Below are 22500 nucleotides of genomic sequence, written 5' to 3' on the forward strand. Positions count from 1 at the left end.
ACCGGCTGTCTACCTGTACACTACTGTACCAGCTGTCTACCTGTACACTACTGTACCAGCTGTCTACCTGTACACTACTGTACCGGCTGTCTACCTGTACACCACTGTACCGGCTGTCTACCTGTACACTACTGTACCGGCTGTCTACCTGTACACCACTGTACCAGCTGTCTACCTGTACACTACCGTACCGGCTGTCTACCTGTACACTACTGTACCGGCTGTCTACCTGTACACTACTGTACCAGCTGTCTACCTGTACACTACTGTACCGGCTGTCTACCTGTACACTACTGTACCGGCTGTCTACCTGTACACTACTGTACCGGCTGTCTACCTGTACACTACTGTACCAGCTGTCTACCTGTACACTACTGTACCGGCTGTCTACCTGTACACTACTGTACCGGCTGTCTACCTGTACACTACTGTACCGGCTGTCTACCTGTACACCACTGTACCGGCTGTCTACCTGTACACTACTGTACCGGCTGTCTACCTGTACACTACTGTACCAGCTGTCTACCTGTACACTACTGTACCGGCTGTCTACCTGTACACTACTGTACCGGCTGTCTACCTGTACACTACTGTACCAGCTGTCTACCTGTGCACCACTGTACCGGCTGTCTACCTGTACACTACCGTACCGGCTGTCTACCTGTGCACTACCGTACCAGCTGTCTACCTGTGCACTACCGTACCAGCTGTCTACCTGTGCACTACCGTACCGGCTGTCTACCTGTACACCACTGTACCAGCTGTCTACCTGTACACCACTGTACCGGCTGTCTACCTGTACACTACTGTACCAGCTGTCTACCTGTACACCACTGTACCGGCTGTCTACCTGTACACTGCTGTACCGCTGTCTACCTGTACACTACTGTACCGGCTGTCTACCTGTACACCACTGTACCGGCTGTCTACCTGTACACTACTGTACCGGCTGTCTACCTGTACACTACTGTACCAGCTGTCTACCTGTACACTACTGTACCAGCTGTCTACCTGTACACTACTGTACCGGCTGTCTACCTGTACACTACTGTACCAGCTGTCTACCTGTACACTACCGTACCGGCTGTCTACCTGTACACTACTGTACCAGCTGTCTACCTGTACACTACTGTACCAGCTGTCTACCTGTACACTACTGTACCAGCTGTCTACCTGTACACTACTGTACCGGCTGTCTACCTGTGCACTACCGTACCAGCTGTCTACCTGTACACTGCCGTACCAGCTGTCTACCTGTACACTGCTGTACCGGCTGTCTACCTGTGCACACTACTGTACCAGCTGTCTACCTGTACACTACTGTACCAGCTGTCTACCTGTACACTACTGTACCAGCTGTCTACCTGTACACCACTGTACCAGCTGTCTACCTGTACACTACTGTACCAGCTGTCTACCTGTGCACTACCGTACCAGCTGTCTACCTGTGCACTGTCCAGCTGTCTACCTGTACACTACCGTACCAGCTGTCTACCTGTGCACTGCTGGCTGTCTACCTGTACACTGCCGTACCGGCTGTCTACCTGTACACTACCGTACCGGCTGTCTACCTGTGCACTACCGTGTGTCACCTGTACACTACCGTACCAGCTGTCTACCTGTGCACTACCGTACCAGCTGTCTACCTGTACACTACTGTACCAGCTGTCTACCTGTACACTACTGTACCAGCTGTCTACCTGTACACTACTGTACCAGCTGTCTACCTGTACACTACTGTACCAGCTGTCTACCTGTACACTACTGTACCAGCTGTCTACCTGTACACTACCGTACCAGCTGTCTACCTGTACACTACTGTACCAGCTGTCTACCTGTACACTACTGTACCAGCTGTCTACCTGTACACTACTGTACCAGCTGTCTACCTGTACACTACTGTACCAGCTGTCTACCTGTGCACTACCGTACCAGCTGTCTACCTGTGCACTACCGTACCGGCTGTCTACCTGTGCACTACCGTACCGGCTGTCTACCTGTACACTACCGTACCGGCTGTCTACCTGTACACTACCGTACCAGCTGTCTACCTGTACACTACCGTACCAGCTGTCTACCTGTACACTACCGTACCAGCTGTCTACCTGTGCACTACCGTACCGGCTGTCTACCTGTGCACGACCGTACCAGCTGTCTACCTGTGCACTATCATACCGGCTGTTTACCTGTGCACTACCGTACCAGCTGTCTACCTGTACACTACTGTACCAGCTGTCTACCTGTACACTATCATACCAGCTGTCTACCTGTACACTACCGTACCGGCTGTCTAGCTGTGCACTACCGTACTAGCTGTCTACCTGTACACTACCGTACCAGCTGTCTACCTGTACACTGCCGTACCAGCTGTCTATCTGTACACTACCGTACCAGCTGTCTATCTGTACACTACCGTACCAGCTGTCTACCTGTACACTGCCGTACCAGCTGTCTACCTGTACACTACCGTACCAGCTGTCTACCTGTACACTGCCATACCAGCTGTCTATCTGTACACTACCGTACCAGCTGTCTACCTGTACACTACCGTACCAGCTGTCTACCTGTACACTGCCGTACCAGCTGTCTATCTGTACACTACCGTACCAGCTGTCTACCTGTACACTATCATACCAGGTGTAAAGTACCAAAAATAGAGCAGGATCATGTACATCACGTCTTTACTGGCGCGGAACAACATGTAGATAAATGCTAGAACGTTCCTCCTACTATGAAATGTCCGTCTGACGTGGTGCTTTGTGGTCCATGCAGACTGTTGCATTGACAAGGTAAAAGACCTACAAAAGGGGCTCTATTCAATCTGGGAAGCTGAAGAAGCGTTACAGAGTCCGCGATAGAAATGTAAACGACACATGCATCGTTTAACGTGAGGTAAGTCTTCGCTTAAGCGGTGAACATTGCCTTTACATTTTTATATAAATATTTTTTAATGTAACCTTTATTTAAACTAGGCATGTCAGATAAGAACAAATGGTTTAAATCACACTGTAAAGCTGAACTTCCACAATGCGGATTGAATAGAGCCCCAAGAACACATGAAATGCCATTCAAACAAACACAAAAAAATATATAATAAACCTAAAAATACAAGAACACGTTAATATTAGTGCAAAGGTCTTATACATAAAAAATAAAATAAAAGAATACACACGTTTAAACAATATTATATAATAGTAACACTGTGCTTTGAGCCACATGTACGTTTGAGGAGTGTGGCGTGACCCTTAGGTAGCCATAGTAACTATCAGGTAGCCATAGTAACTATCAGGTAGCCATTGTAACCCTCGGGTAGCCATAGTAACTATCAGGTAGCCATTGTAACCCTCAGGTAGCCATAGTAACCCTCAGCTAGCCGTAGTTACCCTCCGGTAGCTTTGGGTTAAACCAACATCTACTCTGATTTCAAAGTACTCTCGTCTGAGTGTGTCAGAGCGCAGAAATAACGGATTCAAACGCTCAACACCCCGTTGAATATGTCCGGTGTCAGTAAACGTCGGGCAAAAAAAAACTACGTAATTCAATTGCTGCTTGTCACCGACGCTCTAGATAACATGAACACAGCCTAAATAGCTCTGCTAGGGTGAGTAAAATGGTCAGAGTGAGATGTTGTCTCATTTGTGTCTCCGAAGTAGCTAGTTAACCGTTAGCCTGACTGCTGTTGTTAGGGTCAGAACGCTCAGATCGCCCAGAGCGTCCACTGGTCGCTCTGAACGCTCCGGAAGTAAAACGCTCTGAATTTACTACGGGACATGGCTGTTCCACTGGATGTCATAAGGTGAATGCACCAATTTGTAAGTCGCTCTGGATAAGAGCGTCTGCTAAATGACTTAAATGTAATGTAATGTATGACATAACAGACAATCTGACAAACGCTCTGAATTGACAAACGAATTGACAAACTCCCAGAGCGCCCTCTAGCACTCCAGACTGAATTTACGAACACACACACACACATAATGTTGCCCCCTATATCTTATTGGTCCTAGGTGATCTTATCAATCAGGGTTGGAGTCAATTCCATTTCATTTTTTTCCCCAGTCAATTCAGAAAGTACACTGAAAGCCTAAGTCCAATTCTCTTACATGATTTTCAATGAGAACAATGTGGAATGTGTTTTGCATTCAGAATTGATGGGAATTACAATGGAATTAACCTGTCAATAGCTATTCCATTGCTTTAATTGAGCAAACAATGAAATGTTATGTATGTCTGACCTGTTGCTTTTCCCTTCTCTCTTCCACAAGATAAAACACAATGGGTCAAAACAGGCTGAGACAGAGGGAGACTGGGGGAGACAGGGGGGGAGACTGGGGAGACAGACTGGGGAGACAGAGACTGGGGAGGGGGGAGAGACTGGGGGAGAGAGTGAGACTGGGGGAGACAGAGACTGAGACTGGGGGAGACTGGGGGAGACAGAGTGGGGGGAGACAGAGTGAGACTGGGGGAGACTGGGGGAGACTGGGGAGACTGGGGAGACAGACTGGGGAGACTGGGGAGAGACTGGGGGAGACTGGGGGAGACTGGGGGAGACTGGGGGACTGGGGAGACTGGGGGAGACAGAGTGAGACTGGGGGAGACTGGGGGAGACAGAGTGAGACTGAGACTGGGGAGACTGGGGAGACAGAGTGAGACTGAGGGAGACTGGGGGAGACTGGGGGAGACAGAGTTAGACTGGGGGAGACTGGGGAGACAGAGTGAGACTGAGGGAGACTGGGGGAGACTGGGGGAGACTGGGGAGACAGAGTTAGACTGGGGAGACTGGGGGAGACTGGGGGAGACAGAGTTAGGGGGGAGACAGAGTGAGACTGGAGGAGACAGAAGGAGACAGGGGGAGACTGGGGGAAACAGTGTGAGACTGGGGGAGACAGAGGGAGACAGGGTGAGACTGGGGGAGACAGAGTGAGACTGGGGGAGACAGGGGGAGACTGGGGGAGACTGGGGGAGACTGGGGGGAGACTGGGGGAGACTGGGGGAGACTGGGAGAGACAGAGTTAGACTGGGGGAGACTTGGGGAGACAGAGTGAGACTGAGGGAGACTGGGGGAGACTGGGGGAGACAGAGTTAGACTGGGGGAGACAGAGTGAGACTGGAGGAGACAGAAGGAGACAGGGGGAGACTGGGGGAAACAGTGTGAGACTGGGGGAGACAGAGGGAGACAGGGTGAGACTGGGGGAGACAGGGGGAGACTGGTGGAGACAGAGTGAGACTGGGGGAGACAGAGTGAGACTGGGGGAGACACAGTTAGACTGGGGGAGACAGAGGTAGACTGGGGGAGACAGAGTTAGACTGGGGGAGACTGGGGGAGACAGTGTTAGACTGGGGGAGACTGGGGAGACAGAGTGAGACAGGGGGAGACTGGGGGAAACAGTGTGAGACTGGGGGAGACAGAGGGAGACAGGGTGAGACTGGGGGAGACAGAGTGAGACTGGGAGAGACAGGGGGAGACTGGTGGAGACAGAGTGAGACTGGGGGAGACACAGTTAGACTGGGGGAGACAGAGTGAGACTGGGGGAGACACAGTTAGACTGGGGGAGACAGAGGTAGACTGGGGGAGACTGGGGGAGACAGAGTGAGACTGGGGGAGACACAGTTAGACTGGGGGAGACAGTGTTAGACTGGGGGAGACTGGGGAGACAGAGTGAGACTGGGGGAGGCAGAGTGAGACTGGGGAGACAGAGTGAGACTGGGGGAGACAGGGTGAGACTGGGGGAGACAGAGTGAGACTGGGTGAGACTGGGGAAGACAGAGTGAGACTGGGTGAGACTGGGGGAGACAGAGTGAGACTGGGTGAGACTGGGTGAGACTGGGGGAGACAGGGTGAGACTGGGGGAGACAGAGTGAGACTGGGTGAGACTGGGGGAGACAGAGTGAGACTGGGGGAGACAGAGTGAGAATAGGGGAGACAGAGTTAGACTGGGGGAGACAGAGTGAGACTGGGGTAGACAGAGTGAGACTGGGGGAGACAGGGGGAGACAGAGTGAGACTGGGGGAGACAGAGTGAGACTGGGGGAGACAGGGGGAGAGAGGGTGAGACTGGGTGAGACTGGGGGAGACAGGGGGAGACAGGGTGAGACTGGGTGAGACTGGGGGAGACAGAGTGAGACTGGGGGAGACTGGGGGAGACAGGGTGAGACTGGGGGAGACAGAGTGAGTAATGGTCTCTATCCCACTGGCAGGGCCATTCATTGTAATGGCCTCTATCCCACTGGCAGGGCCATTCATTGTAATGGCCTCTATCCCACTGGCAGGGCCATTCATTGTAATGGCCTCTATCCCACTGGCAGGGCCATTCATTGTAATGGCCTCTATCCCACTGGCAGGGCCATTCATTGTATTAGTCCCATACATTCTATGATTAGTCCTCTTCTCCAATACTTGCTGGACGGTTCCTTCAAGGTCTTAGCTGGTACTGTGTAGATCACTATATGGCAGGGTCTTAGCTGGTACTGTGTAGATCACTATATGGCAGGGTCTTAGCTGGTACTGTTTAGATCACTATATGGCAGGGTCTTAGCTGGTACTGTGTAGATCACTATATGGCAAGGTCTTAGCTGGTACTGTGTAGATCACTATATGGCAGGGTCTTAGCTGGTACTGTGTAGATCACTATATGGCAGGGTCTTAGCCGGTACTGTGTAGATCACTATATGGCAAGGTCTTAGCTGGTACTGTGTAGATCACTATATGGCAGGGTCTTAGCTGGTACTGTGTAGATCACTATATGGCAGGGTCTTAGCTGGTACTGTGTAGATCACTATATGGCAAGGTCTTAGCTGGTACTGTGTAGATCACTATATGGCAGGGTCTAAGCTGGTACTGTGTAGATCACTATATGGCAAGGTCTTAGCTGGTACTGTGTAGATCACTATATGGCAGGGTCTTAGCTGGTACTGTGTAGATCACTATATGGCAAGGTCTTAGCTGGTACTGTGTAGATCACTATATGGCAGGGTCTTAGCTGGTACTGTGTAGATCACTATATGGCAGGGTCTTAGCTGGTACTGTGTAGATCACTATATGGCAGGGTCTTAGCTGGTACTGTGTAGATCACTATATGGCAGGGTCTTAGCTGGTACTGTGTAGATCACTATATGGCAGGGTCTTAGCTGGTACTGTGTAGATCACTATATGGCAGGGTCTTAGCTGGCACTGTGAAGATCACTATATGGCAGGGTTTTAGCTGGTACTGTGTAGATCACTCTTTGGCCGGGTCTTAGCTGGTACTGTGTAGATCACTATATGGCAGGGTCTTAGCTGGTACTGTGTAGATCACTATATGGCAGGGTCTTTGCTGGTACTGTGTAGATCACTATATGGCAGGGTCTTAGCTGGTACTGATGATTGTCCTGCATGCAGTTTGTGTGAACAAGGACTTGCTTATAATATGTGCTAATGGTGGTCTGTCTGAGGGGTACTGGTCTTTACTGTCTGAGGGGTACTGGTCTTTACTGTCTGGTCTGTCTGAGGGGTACTGGTCTTTACTGTCTGAGGGGTACTGGTCTTTACTGTCTGGTCTGTCTGAGGGGTACTGGTCTTTACTGTCTGAGGGGTACTGGTCTTTACTGTCTGAAGGGTACTTGTCTTTACTGTCTGGTCTGTCTGAGGGGTACTGGTCTTTACTGTCTGAGGGGTACTGGTCTTTACTGTCTGTCTGAGGGGTACTGGTCTTTACTGTCTGAAGGGTACTTGTCTTTACTGTCTGGTCTGTCTGAGGGGTACTGGTCTTTACTGTCTGGTCTGTCTGAGGGGTACTGGTCTTTACTGTCTGAGGGGTACTGGTCTTTACTGTCTGAGGGGTACTGGTCTTTACTGTCTGAGGGGTACTGGTCTTTACTGTCTGAGGGGTACTGGTCTTTACTGTCTGGTCTGTCTGAGGGGTACTGGTATTTACTGTCTGAGGGGTACTGGTCTTTACTGTCTGAGGGGTACTGGTCTTTACTGTCTGAGGGGTACTGGTCTTTACTGTCTGAGGGGTACTGGTCTTTACTGTCTGGTCTGTCTGAGGGGTACTGGTCTTTACTGTCTGAGAAGTACTGGTCTTTACTGTCTGAGGGGTACTGGTTTTTATTGTCTGAGAGGTACTGGTCTTTACTGTCTGAGGGGTACTGGTCTTTACTGTCTGAGGCGTACTGGTCTTTACTGTCTGAGGGGTACTGGTCTTTACTGTCTGAGGGGTACTGGTCTTTACTGTCTGGTCTGTCTGAGGGGTACTGGTCTTTACTGTCTGAGGGGTACTGGTCTTTACTGTCTGAGGGGTACTGGTCTTTACTGTCTGAGGGGTACTGGTCTTTACTGTCTGAGGGGTACTGGTCTTTACTGTTTGATGGGTACTGGTATTTACTGTTTGATGGGTACTGGTCTTTACTGTCTGAGGGGTACTGGTCTTTACTGTCTGAGGGGTACTGGTCTTTACTGTCTGAGGGGTACTGGTCTTTACTGTCTGAGGGGTACTGGTCTTTACTGTCTGAGGGGTACTGGTCTTTACTGTTTGAGGGGTACTGGTCTTTACTGTCTGGTCTGTCTGTCTGAGGGGTACTGGTCTTTACTGTCTGAGGGGTACTGGTCTTTACTGTCTGAGGGGTACTTGTCTTTACTGTCTGGTCTGTCTGAGGGGTACTGGTCTTTACTGTCTGAGGGGTACTGGTCTTTACTGTCTGAGGGGTACTGGTCTTTACTGTCTGAGGGGTACTGGTCTTTACTGTCTGAGGGGTACTGGTCTTTACTGTCTTGAGGGGTACTGGTCTTTACTGTCTGGTCTTTCTGAGGGGTACTGGTCTTTACTGTCTGAGGGGTACTGGTCTTTACTGTCTGAGGGGTACTGGTCTTTACTGTCTGAGGGGTACTGGTCTTTACTGTCTGAGGGGTACTGGTCTTTACTGTCTGGTCTGTCTGAGGGGTACTGGTCTTTACTGTCTGAGGGGTACTGGTCTTTACTGTCTGAGGGGTACTGGTCTTTACTGTCTGAGGGGTACTGGTCTTTACTGTCTGAGGGGTACTGGTCTTTACTGTCTGAGGGGTACTGGTCTTTACTGTCTGAGGGGTACTGGTCTTTACTGTCTGAGGGGTACTGGTCTTTACTGTCTGGTCTGTCTGAAGGGTTTCAGGGCCAATAGTCTGTAGACTCATTACGGTACGAAGTGTGCTTAAGAAGGAGTAGATGTGAGGACGTAACTATGTACATTTTGACAATCCCACTATTTCAATCACAACTTGGAATGCCTAAAGGAGTGTGTATGGGTGTGTGTAGAAGTATGTTTGTGCAAAAAAGGCTTGCTAAATTATTTGATTGGGATTAAATGGTATTGTCCATCTGTCAAGACTGACAGTGAATACCAACAGGAGGGATTGTATAGTTCTGATGGTATTGACCAGTCTGTATTGACTCTGTGACAGTGGTGAGCGTAGAGCCCTTCATCACTACCAGGGTACCTTCCTGGGCCCTCCCCTGTCCTCCTGCACCTCTGCCGTGCTTGTCGGGGTGGAGCAGCCGGAGGGTTGTAGGGTTGTCCCCAGGGGCAGCGTGGCGGAAGAGGAGGACACCAGGTTAAGACTCTCCAGGGAGTCAGAGAGCAGGCGGTTGGTGTCGTGTTGGGGACAGAGGACATAGCGGCTCGGGTGGGTGTGGTGCACCTCCACCGTGGCCACAGAGTCCAAGCCCTTCAGGCCCCCGGCTGGGTCGCGTCCCCCCACGGCCCCCAGTTCCATCGACTCCTCCATGTTGACATAGAGGATCTCATCTGGGTCCTGGGAGTCCGGCAGGTCCTCCAGAGCTTTCTGCAGCTCCCCACGTAGAGTCTCAAACAGAGGACGGTCCTTAGGACTCAAGAACCAGCAGGAGAACATCAGGGAATAACTGAAGGAGAGAAGGAGAGAGGAGACAGGAGGAGAAGCGAGAGGAGAGAAGGAGAGGAGAGAAGGAGAAGAGAAAGGAGACAGGAGGAGAATAGAGGAAAGAAGGTGAGGAGATAGGAGAGAGGAAGAGAAGCGAAAGGAGAGAAGGAGAGGAGAGGAGAGAAGGAGAGAAGGAGAGGAGAGAAGGAGAGTAGAGAGTAGAGGTTTGGTTATAACTAAATTTGTAATACTTGATTTAGCTGGAGTTTCACTATTGGGACATAGAGGTTTGGTTATAACTAAATTTGTAATACTTGATTTAGCTGGAGTTTCACTATTGGGACATTATACAGTTTGAAGATACCCTGGTTCCCTTCAACAATAACCCTGGTCCTTCAGTACCCCCAACAATAACCCTGGTCCTTCAACAATAACCCTGGTCCTTCAGTACCCCAACAATAACCCTGGTCCTTCAGTACCCCAACAATAACCCTGGTCCTTCAGTACCCCCAACAATAACCCTGGTCCTTCAGTACCCCAACAATGACCCTCATCAAGGGCTACAACGACAAGGTGTACTGTTAGGAGTACTGAAGGGCCAGGGTTGGGAAACACTGATCTAGAACCTAAAAGGGTTCCTCGGCTGTCCCCATAGGAGAACCCTTTTTGGTTCCAGGTAGAACCCTTTTGGGTTCCATTGTTAAACCCTTTCCACAGAGGGTTCTACATGGAACCAAAAAGGGTTATCCTATTGGTGCAGCCAAAGAACCCTTTTTTCTAAGAGTGTCCCAGGCAAACTACATGGAAATCAGTATTTTATTTACAGTATATTGACCCAGGTCTGTTTTTATTTACAGTATATTGACCCAGGTCTGTTGTAAGAAGATAAACTAGTGTTGATCCACTCACATGCTGTCCAGACAGTCTGGAGGTTGTTTGAGACGGTTTCCTTGTCTCAGGTAGTCATATATCTCACTGTTCTCCACACCTGGGTACGGAGTCTGGCCGCGCGATGCTATCTCCCACATGGTCACGCCAAATGACCACTGAGAGAGAGGGGGAGGGAGGGAGAGAGAGGGGAAGTGAGGTAGGGAGAGAAAGGAGGGAGGAATGGATGGAGAGAGAGGAAGGGAGGTAGGGAGAGAGAGGGTCAGAGAGAGGAGAGAGGGAGAGAGGGTCAGAGAAATTAGGGAGTGAGAGAGAGGGTCAGAGAGAGGAGGGAGAGAGGGTCAGAGGAGAGAAGGGAGAGAGGGTCAGAGGAGAGAGGGTCAGAGAAATTAGGGAGTGAGAGAGAGGGTCAGAGAGAGGAGGGAGAGAGGGTCAGAGGAGAGAAGGGAGAGAGGGTCAGAGAGAGGAGAGAGGGAGAGAGGATCAGAGAATGAAGAGAGGGAGAGAGGTTCAGAGAGGAGAGAGTGAGAGGGTCAGAGAGAGGGAGAGAGAGTCAGAGAGGAGGGAGGGAGAGAGAGAGGAGAGAGAGAGAGAGGAGAGAGTGAGAGAGAGAGTGAGAGAGAGGAGGGAGTGTCAGAGAGAGGAGCGAGAGAGAGGAGAGAGTGAGAGAGGAGAGTGTCAGAGAGAGGAGCGAGAGAGAGCGAGTCAGAGAGAGGAGAGAGTGGGGGTCAGAGGAGCCTCAGTCTCACACATTACACAAACACAAATCCACATTAGGAAAACAGCAGCTATGCCTGTGACATAATCAAAGCGCTAAAACACTGACATGTTCGCCTAGCCTAATTCCTCTCATAGACCACACACCAAAGAAGTTAGGCTTTATAGGAGGGGAATTAACTGGTGCTGAGAAAAAATACATTTGTATGCACACACATGCACACCACTACGTGCACACCACTACGTGCACACCACTATATACACACCACTATATACACACCACTATATACACACCCCTATATACACTATATACACACCACCACATACACACCACTACACACACACCACTACACACACACCACTACACACACCACTATATACACACCACTACACACACACCACTATATACACACCACTATATACACACCACTATATACACACCACTACACACACACCACTACACACACACCACTATATACACACCCCTATATACACACCACTACACACACACCACTATATACACACCACTATATACACACTCCTATATACACACCACTATATACACACCCCTATATACACACCACTCCACTACACACACACACCACTATATACACACACCACTATATACACACCACTATATACACACCACTATATACACACCACTATATATACACCCCTATATACACACCACTATATACACACCACTACACACACACCCCTATATACACACCATTATATACACACCACTACATACACACCACTATATATACACACCACTACACACACACACCACTATATACACACCACTATATACACACCCCTATATACACACCACTATATACACACCACTACACACACACCACTATATACACACCCCTATATACACACCACTACACACACAACACTATATACACAGCACTACATACACACCACTACATGCATTAGACTCACCACATCGCTCTTGGTGGTGTAGACGCGGTCTGCCAGGCTCTCGATGGCGATCCATTTGACGGGCATCTTAGAGATGCGACCCTGGCGGTAGTAGTCTCCGTTATATATCTTCTTAGAAAGGCCGAAGTCAGCAACACACACATTCATGTTCTCATTCAGCCTGGAACACACACAGAGAAAGACATGGGTTCAGCCTGGAACACAGAGAGAGACAGAGAGAGACAGAGAGAGACAGAGAGAGAGAGAGACAGAGAGAGACAGAGAGAGACAGAGAGAGAGACACAGAGAGAGAGAGACAGAGAGAGACAGAGAGAGACAGAGAGACACAGACAGAGAGAGACAGAGAGACACAGAGAGACACAGACAGAGAGAGACAGATAGACAGAGAGACAGAGAGAGACAGACACTAGAGAGACAGAGAGAGACAGAGAGACAGAGAGAGACAGAGACACACAGAGAGAGACAGAGAGAGAGAGAGACAGAGAGAGACAGAGAGAGACAGAGAGAGAGACACAGAGAGAGAGAGACAGAGAGAGAGAGACAGAGACAGAGAGAGACAGAGAGAGAGCGAGAGAGATAGAAACAGAGAAACCTAGCCTAGAGATAGCGATACTGATAGGTAGCAACAGTGCTGGTTATTACATGCAGTTCCTTGCAGCCAGGTCTCTGTGGATGAAGTTGTTTCTGCTGAGATACTCCATCCCCTTGGCGATATCCACCATGAACTTCACCAGCATCTGAGACGGCAGGTACTGCAGGATGATAGAGAGGGAGACAGGTGTTATTACAGCGTACCACTGTCAGGATTCACGAGGGTAATTAACAGCAGATACTGAGAGAGACAGAGAGAGAGAGAGATTGACAGAGAGTCAATGAGACAGAGAGACAGAGAGATCGACAGAGAGAGAGAGATCGACAGAGAGTCAATGAGAGAGAGACAATGAGACAGAGAGAGAGATCGACAGAGAGTCAATGAGACAGAGAGAGAGATCGACAGAGGGAGACAATGAGACAGAGAGAGAGATTGACAGAGAGTCAATGAGACAGAGAGACAGAGAGAGATATCGACAGAGAGTCAATGAGACAGAGAGAGAGAGAGAGAGAGAGAGAGAGAGAGAGAGAGATCGACAGAGATCGACAGAGAGAGAGAGAGAGAGAGAGAGAGAGATCGACAGAGAGAGAGAGAGAGAGATCGACAGAGAGACAGAGAGAGAGAGATCGACAGAGAGTCAATGAGACAGAGAGAGAGATCGACAGAGGGAGACAATGAGACAGAGAGAGAGAGATTGACAGAGAGTCAATGAGACAGAGAGACAGAGAGAGAGAGAGAGAGACAGAGAGAGACAAAGAGACAGAGAGAGACAGGAAGAGACAAAGAGAGAGAGATAGAGAGACAGGGAGAGACAAAGAGACAGAGAGAGAGAGACAGGGAGAGACAAAGAGACAGAGAGAGAAATAGAGAGAGATAGAGAGACAGGGAGAGACAAAGAGACAGAGGGAGAGAGAGACAGGGAGAGACAAAGAGACAGAGATAGAGACAGATTATTTGTACTGGAGGACAACACAGAGAGACAATGATTATTAAAATGTTTTACTGCCAGGGGACAGAAAGAGACAAAGACAGAGAGATCGACAGAGAGAGACAAAGACAGAGAGACAGAGAGAGAGAGATCGACAGAGAGAGACAAAGAGAGAGAGATAGAGAGACAGGGAGAGACAAAGAGACAGAGAGAGACAGGGAGAGACAGAGAGAGAGAGATCGACAGAGAGAGACAAAGACAGAGACAGACAGAGAGAGACAAAAACAGAGAGACAGAGAGAGAGAGATCGACAGAGAGAGACAAAGAGAGAGAGAGAGAGAGACAGGGAGAGACAAAGAGACAGAGAGAGACAGGGAGAGACAGAGAGACAGAGATCGACAGAGAGAGACAAAGAGACAGAGAGAGATAGAGAGAGAGATAGAGAGACAGGGAGAGATAGAGAGAGAGAGAGACAGGGAGAGACAGAGAGACAGATAGAGAGAGATACAGATTATTTGTACTGGAGGACAACACAGAGAGACAAGGATTATTCAAATGTTTTACTGCCAGGGGACAGAGAGAGACAAAGACAGAGAGACAGAGAGAGAGAGAGACAGATTATTTGTACTGGAGGACAACTGCCAGGGTTCCGTTGTGCTACAGGTAGAAATACTAAGAATAGACCTGCCAGGATCCCTTAATGTCAGAGATACATGGCTGTTCTACACTACATATTTATATTTCTATCTGAAGGTTTTACAGAAAAAATTGACATCGACATTGACATGTTTGAGTCATTTAGCAGCCAGTCTAATCCACAGAGATGTACAGTTAATGCAGGGTTTGACCATAGCCTGTAGGGTTTGAGAATAGCCTGTAGGGTTTGAGAATAGCCTGTAGGGTTTGAGAATAGCCTGTAGGGTTTGAGAATAGCCTGTAGGGTTTGAGAATGGCCTGTAGGGTTTGAGAATAGCCTGTAGTGTTTGAGCATAGCCTGTAGGGTTTGAGAATAGCCTGTAGGGTTTGAGAATAGCCTGTAGGGTTTGACCATAGCCTGTAGGGTTTGACCATAGCCTGTAGGGTTTGAGAATAGCCTGTAGGGTTTGACCATAGCCTGTAGGGTTTGAGAATAGCCTGTAGGGTTTGAGAATAGCCTGTAGGGTTTGAGAATAGCCTGTAGGGTTTGAGAATAGCCTGTAGGGTTTGAGAATAGCCTGTAGGGTTTGAGCATAGCCTGTAGGGTTTGAGCATAGCCTGTAGGGTTTGAGCATAGCCTGTAGGGTTTGAGCATAGCCTGTAGTGTTTGAGCATAGCCTGTAGGGTTTGAGCATAGCCTGTAGGGTTTGAGCATAGCCTGTAGGGTTTGAGCATAGCCTGTAGGGTTTGACCATAGCCTGTAGGGTTTGAGCATAGCCTGTAGGGTTTGAGAATAGCCTGTAGGGTTTGAGAATAGCCTGTAGGGTTTGAGAATAGCCTGTAGGGTTTGAGAATAGCCTGTAGGGTTTGAGAATAGCCTGTAGGGTTTGAGCATAGCCTGTAGGGTTTGAGCATAGCCTGTAGGGTTTGAGCATAGCCTGTAGGGTTTGAGCATAGCCTGTAGGGTTTGAGCATAGCCTGTAGGGTTTGAGCATAGCCTGTAGGGTTTGACCATAGCCTGTAGGGTTTGACCATAGCCTGTAGGGTTTGAGCATAGCCTGTAGGGTTTGAGCATAGCCTGTAGGGTTTGAGCATAGCCTGTAGGGTTTGAGCATAGCCTGTAGTGTTTGAGCATAGCCTGTAGGGTTTGACCATAGCCTGTAGGGTTTGACCATAGCCTGTAGGGTTTGAGCATAGCCTGTAGGGTTTGAGCATAGCCTGTAGGGTTTGAGCATAGCATAGCCTAACGATAGGCGGGGGCAGTTCTGCTGTACCCAAAGCCACCCTCACATAAAGGGTAGACCTGCATGTTTGTTTTCAGTACACTAGAGGGCGACATACTCCGCTGTCTGACAGAGACTGAACCATGTGACATAGAGATGATATTATATATATATATTGTATTTATACTAGTGGAATAGTCTGTTCCCCCCATAGCAGACAGAGTGGTATAGTCTGTTCCCCCCATAGCAGACAGAGTGGAATAGTCTGTTCCCCCCATAGCAGACATAGTGGTATAGTCTGTTCCCCCCATAGCAGACATAGTGGTATAGTCTGTTCTCCCCATAGCAGACAGAGTGGTATAGTCTGTTCCCCCCATAGCAGACAGAGTGGTATAGTCTGTTCCCCCCATAGCAGTCAGAGTGGAATAGTCTGTTCTCCCCATAGCAGACAGAGTGGTATAGTCTGTTCCCCCCATAGCAGACAGAGTGGAATAGTCTGTTCTCCCCATAGCAGACATAGTGGTATAGTCTGTTCTCCCCATAGCAGACATAGTGGTATAGTCTGTTCTCCCCATAGCAGACAGAGTGGTATAGTCTGTTCCCCCCATAGCAGACATAGTGGTATAGTCTGTTCTCCCCATAGCAGACATAGTGGTATAGTCTGTTCTCCCCATAGCAGACATAGTGGTATAGTCTGTTCTCCCCATAGCAGACATAGTGGTATAGTCTGTTCCCCCCATAGCAGACATAGTGGTATAGTCTGTTCCCCCCATAGCAGACATAGTGGTATAGTCTGTTCTCCCCATAGCAGACAGAGTGGTATAGTCTGTTCCCCCCATAGCAGACATAGTGGTATAGTCTGTTCCCCCCATAGCAGACATAGTGGTATAGTCTGTTCTCCCCATAGCAGACATAGTGGTATAGTCTGTTCCCCCCATAGCAGACATAGTGGTATAGTCTGTTCTCCCCATAGCAGACATAGTGGTATAGTCTGTTCTCCCCATAGCAGACAGAGTGGTATAGTCTGTTCCCCCCATAGCAGACATAGTGGTATAGTCTGTTCTCCCCATAGCAGACAGAGTGGTATAGTCTGTTCTCCCCATAGCAGACATAGTGGTATAGTCTGTTCCCCCCATAGCAGACAGAGTGGTATAGTCTGTTCCCCCCATAGCAGACATAGTGGTATAGTCTGTTCCCCCCATAGCAGACATAGTGGTATAGTCTGTTCTCCCCATAGCAGACATAGTGGTATAGTCTGTTCTCCCCATAGCAGACATAGTGGTATAGTCTGTTCCCCCATAGCCCTGTTCCCCCATAGCAGACATAGTGGTATAGTCTGTTCTCCCCATAGCAGACAGAGTGGTATAGTCTGTTCCCCCCATAGCAGACAGAGTGGTATAGTCTGTTCCCCCCATAGCAGACAGAGTGGTATAGTCTGTTCCCCCCATAACAGACAGAGTGGTATAGTCTGTTCCCCCCATAGCAGACAGAGTGGTATAGTCTGTTCCCCCCATAGCAGACAGAATGGTATAGTCCATTCCCTCCATAGCAGACAGAGTGGTGCAGTCCACCCTAGTCCCAGAGGGAGGCTGGGACGTCAACTTCTACACTAGAGTGTTTTTGGACCATTTCCTAAATCCTGCAGCATTTCAACATTTGCTAGGAACTCTAGTTTGGATAAGGCCCAGTGTTTCTCAACACTAACACTGGTCTGTACAGAGTCATAGTGTAGTGTTTATTAACACTGGTCTGTACAGAGTCATAGTGTAGTGTTTCTCAACACTAGTCTGTACAGAGTCATAGTGTAGTGTTTATCAACACTAGTCTGTACAGAGTCATAGTGTAGTGTTTATCAACACTGGTCTGTACAGAGTCATAGTGTAGTGTTTCTCAACACTAGTCTGTACAGAGTCATAGTGTAGTGTTTATCAACACTGGTCTGTACAGAGTCATAGTGTAGTGTTTATCAACACTAGTCTGTACAGAGTCATAGTGTAGTGTTTATCAACACTAGTCTGTACAGAGTCATAGTGTAGTGTTTATCAACACTAGTCTGTACAGAGTCATAGTGTAGTGTTTATCAACACTAGTCTGTACAGAGTCATAGTGTAGTGTTTCTCAACACTGGTCTGTACAGAGTCATAGTGTAGTGTTTCTCAACACTAGTCTGTACAGAGTCATAGTGTAGTGTTTATCAACACTGGTCTGTACAGAGTCATAGTGTAGTGTTTCTCAACACTAGTCTGTACAGAGTCATAGTGTAGTGTTTATCAACACTAGTCTGTACAGAGTCATAGTGTAGTGTTTCTCAACACTGGTCTGTACAGAGTCATAGTGTAGTGTTTCTCAACACTAGTCTGTACAGAGTCATAGTGTAGTGTTTATCAACACTGGTCTGTACAGAGTCATAGTGTAGTGTTTCTCAACACTAGTCTGTACAGAGTCATAGTGTAGTGTTTATCAACACTGGTCTGTACAGAGTCATAGTGTAGTGTTTATTAACACTGGTCTGTACAGAGTCATAGTGTAGTGTTTATCAACACTAGTCTGTACAGAGTCATAGTGTAGTGTTTCTCAACACTAGTCTGTACAGAGTCATAGTGTAGTGTTTCTCAACACTAGTCTGTACAGAGTCATAGTGTAGTGTTTCTCAACACTAGTCTGTACAGAGTCATAGTGTAGTGTTTATCAACACTAGTCTGTACAGAGTCATAGTGTAGTGTTTCTCAACACTAGTCTGTACAGAGTCATAGTGTAGTGTTTCTCAACACTAGTCTGTACAGAGTCATAGTGTAGTGTTTCTCAACACTAGTCTGTACAGAGTCATAGTGTAGTGTTTCTCAACACTGGTCTGTACAGAGTCATAGTGTAGTGTTTCTCAACACTAGTCTGTACAGAGTCATAGTGTAGTGTTTCTCAACACTAGTCTGTACAGAGTCATAGTGTAGTGTTTCTCAACACTGGTCTGTACAGAGTCATAGTGTAGTGTTTCTCAACACTAGTCTGTACAGAGTCATAGTGTAGTGTTTATCAACACTGGTCTGTACAGAGTCATAGTGTAGTGTTTATCAACACTGGTCTGTACAGAGTCATAGTGTAGTGTTTGTCAACACTAGTCTGTGTCATAGTCTCTATCTTCCAAATCAACATGTTTCTCCACTGGTCTGTACAGAGTCATAGTGTAGTGTTTCTCATGTGTGTGTGTGTGTGTGTGTGTGTGTGTGTGTGTGTGTGTGTGTGTGTGTGTGTGTGTGTGTGTGTGTGTGTGTGTGCGCTCGCGCGCGTGTTTGTGTGTTTGCGTGCGTTGTGTGTGTGTGTGCATGTGTGTGCTCACCACCGGGCAGTCTCCAAGCCGTGAGTAGAGCAGGTAGCTGTGTAGGTCTCCGTGTTTCATAAAGGGCAGGATGACCACAGGGGAGGGGTAACCTTCACTCTCTACTGTCTGTAGACACACACCTGGGACACACAGACAGACAGAGGGACAGTCACACTCTCTCCAGGGGCCACACACACACACACACACACACACACACACACACACACACACACACACACACACACACACACACACACACACACACACACACACACACACACACACACACACACACATACAGTGCATTTGGAAAGTACTCATGTCTAAAAAATATAGACTGTTTTCACTTTGTCATTATGAGGTATTGTGATGTCATTATGGGGTATTGTGATGTCATTATGGTGTATTGTGATGTCAGTATGGGGTATTGTGATGTCATTATGGGGTATTGTGATGTCATTATGGGGTATTGTGATGTCATTATGGGGTATTGTGATGTCATTATGGGGTATTGTGATGTCATTATGGGGTATTTTGTGTAGATTGATGAGGAAACACATTAATTTAATACCTTTTAGAATAAGGCTGTAACGTATCAAACTGTGGAAAAAGGGGAAGGGCTGTGAATACTACCTGAATGCCCTGTACATGCACTCAAACCCAGTAGTTTGGTCCAGTCTCACCTAGCAGTCTCATGACGTTCTGATGGTCAAACTCCTTCATACAGGCAGCTTCTGTCAGGAAGTCTTCCATCTCAGTGCGGGTACAGATGGCGACTAGAGGAGGAGAGAAGGGTGAGGACAGGGACGCATCTCACGTCCACATCTCCTATGTAGTGCACTCAGGGCTCTGGTCAAAAGTAGTGCACTTAGAAGTCAAAAGTAGTGCACTCGGGGCTCTGGTCAAAAGTAGTGCACTCGGGGCTCTGGTCAAAAGTAGTGCACTCGGGGCTCTGGTCAAAAGTAGTGCACTCGGGGTTCTGGTCAAAAGTAGTGCACTTTACTGTCAAAAGTAGTGCACTCGGGGCTCTGGTCAAAAGTAGTGCACTCGGGGCTCTGGTCAAAAGTAGTGCACTCGGGGCTCTGGTCAAAAGTAGTCCACTTTACTGTCAAAAGTAGTGCACTTTACTGTCAAAAGTAGTGCACTTTACTGTCAAAAGTAGTGCACTTTACTGTCAAAGGTAGTGCACTTTACTGTCAAAGGTAGTGCACTTTACTGTCAAAGGTAGTGCACTTTACTGTCAAAAGTAGTGCACTTAGAAGTCAAAAGTAGTGCACTTTACTGTCAAAGGTAGTGCACTTTACTGTCAAAAGTAGTGCACTTAGAAGTCAAAAGTAGTGCACTTTACTGTCAAAGGTAGTGCACTTTACTGTCAAAAGTAGTGTAACAAAAGTAGTCTGTCAAAAGTAGTCTGTCACAGAAGCAGGAAAGTGTGACTAGTGTTTGTGCCGCTTACACTGTAGTTGTGTCATAGTGAACTTACTCTTCATGGTCTTCACAGCCACTTTGAGAACAGACTCCTCATGTGTTAACACTCCCTCCATCACAGAGCCAAACTCTCCTGTAGACACACAGACAGGCAAGCATCCATTTACATTAACAAAGGGGACATTGTTCCACAGCAGATTTGATACCCTTTGACATTTCTCAGGTCAATGTACTCCTTATTTTTTCGTTTGTATCTCCCTGCAGGCCTTGAGCCCAGGACAAGGTCGGTGTGTGCCTCTGTATCAGTTCGTTGCCTGAACGGTTTTGCTAGTAACAAGGCAATTCGATGGACACACACTCACCCTGTGTTGCACCACGACAGGATCTAGAACCACACTCACCCTGTGTTGCACCACGACAGGATCTAGAACCACACTCACCCTGTGTTGCACCACGACAGGATCTAGAACCACACTCACCCTGTGTTGCACCACGACAGGATCTAGAACCACACTCACCCTGTGTTGCACCACGACAGGATCTAGAACCACACTCACCCTGTGTTGCACCACGACAGGATCTAGAACCACACTCACCCTGTGTTGCACCACGACAGGATCTAGAACCACACTCACCCTGTGTTGCACCACGACAGGATCTAGAACCACACTCACCCTGTGTTGCACCACGACAGGATCTAGAACCACACTCACCCTGTGTTGCACCACGACAGGATCTAGAACCACACTCACCCTGTGTTGCACCACGACAGGATCTAGAACCACACTCACCCTGTGTTGCACCACGACAGGATCTAGAACCACACTCACCCTGTGTTGCACCAACGACAGGATCTAGAACCACACTCACCCTGTGTTGCACCACGACAGGATCTAGAACCACACTCACCCTGTGTTGCACCACGACAGGATCTAGAACCACACTCACCCTGTGTTGCACCACGACAGGATCTAGAACCACACTCACCCTGTGTTGCACCACGACAGGATCTAGAACCACACTCACCCTGTGTTGCACCACGACAGGATCTAGAACCACACTCACCCTGTGTTGCACCACGACAGGATCTAGAACCACACTCACCCTGTGTTGCACCACGACAGGATCTAGAACCACACTCACCCTGTGTTGCACCACGACAGGATCTAGAACCACACTCACCCTGTGTTGCACCACGACAGGATCTAGAAACACAGGATCTAGAAACACCCTGTGTTGCACCACGACAGGATCTAGAACCACACTCACCCTGTGTTGCACCACGACAGGATCTAGAACCACACTCACCCTGTGTTGCACCACGACAGGATCTAGAACCACACTCACCCTGTGTTGCACCACGACAGGATCTAGAAACACACTCACCCTGTGTTGCACCACGACAGGATCTAGAACCACACTCACCCTGTGTTGCACCACGACAGGATCTAGAACCACACTCACCCTGTGTTGCACCACGGCAGGATCTAGAACCACACTCACCCTGTGTTGCACCACGACAGGATCTAGAAACACACTCACCCTGTGTTGCACCACGACAGGATCTAGAACCACACTCACCCTGTGTTGCACCACGACAAGATCTAGAACCACACTCACCCTGTGTTGCACCACGACAGGATCTAGAAACACACTCACCCTGTGTTGCACCACGACAGGATCTAGAAACACACTCACCCTGTGTTGCACCACGACAGGATCTAGAAACACACTCACCCTCTCCCAGAGTCTTTCCCAGGGTTAGTTTGTGTCTGTCCACCATCACATCCTGCAGCTTATGTTTCAGCTCATCACTGATGCCGAGGGTGTTCACTGAGGAGGACAACAACAACACATAAACACAAACACATTAACAACAACACATAAACAATACCACATACACAACAACACACAAACAACACCACATAAACAACAACACATAAACAATACCACATACACAACAACACAC

At 48.4% G+C, this 22500-nt stretch overlaps 1 protein-coding gene across 1 annotated transcript in view; it reads right to left on the reverse strand.

The window, feature by feature from the left end:
- Nucleotides 1-8234: 8234 nt before the first annotated feature.
- LOC118382123 (tyrosine-protein kinase receptor UFO) overlaps nucleotides 8235-22500 on the reverse strand; it is a 109849-nt gene continuing 95583 nt past the window's right edge. Inside the window, exons 12-19 of the mRNA XM_052469277.1 lie at nucleotides 22269-22364; nucleotides 20587-20664; nucleotides 19787-19879; nucleotides 19122-19243; nucleotides 13051-13160; nucleotides 12409-12568; nucleotides 10762-10898; nucleotides 8235-9874 (exon numbers count right to left, since the gene is read on the reverse strand). Coding sequence (XP_052325237.1) covers nucleotides 9439-9874; nucleotides 10762-10898; nucleotides 12409-12568; nucleotides 13051-13160; nucleotides 19122-19243; nucleotides 19787-19879; nucleotides 20587-20664; nucleotides 22269-22364 — 1232 coding nt within the window. The 3' untranslated portion in view covers nucleotides 8235-9438. The remainder of the gene's footprint in view (nucleotides 9875-10761; nucleotides 10899-12408; nucleotides 12569-13050; nucleotides 13161-19121; nucleotides 19244-19786; nucleotides 19880-20586; nucleotides 20665-22268; nucleotides 22365-22500) is intronic.

Source organism: Oncorhynchus keta, chromosome 1, assembly GCF_023373465.1.
Source record: "Oncorhynchus keta strain PuntledgeMale-10-30-2019 chromosome 1, Oket_V2, whole genome shotgun sequence".
NCBI classification, from domain to species: Eukaryota; Metazoa; Chordata; class Actinopteri; order Salmoniformes; family Salmonidae; genus Oncorhynchus; species Oncorhynchus keta.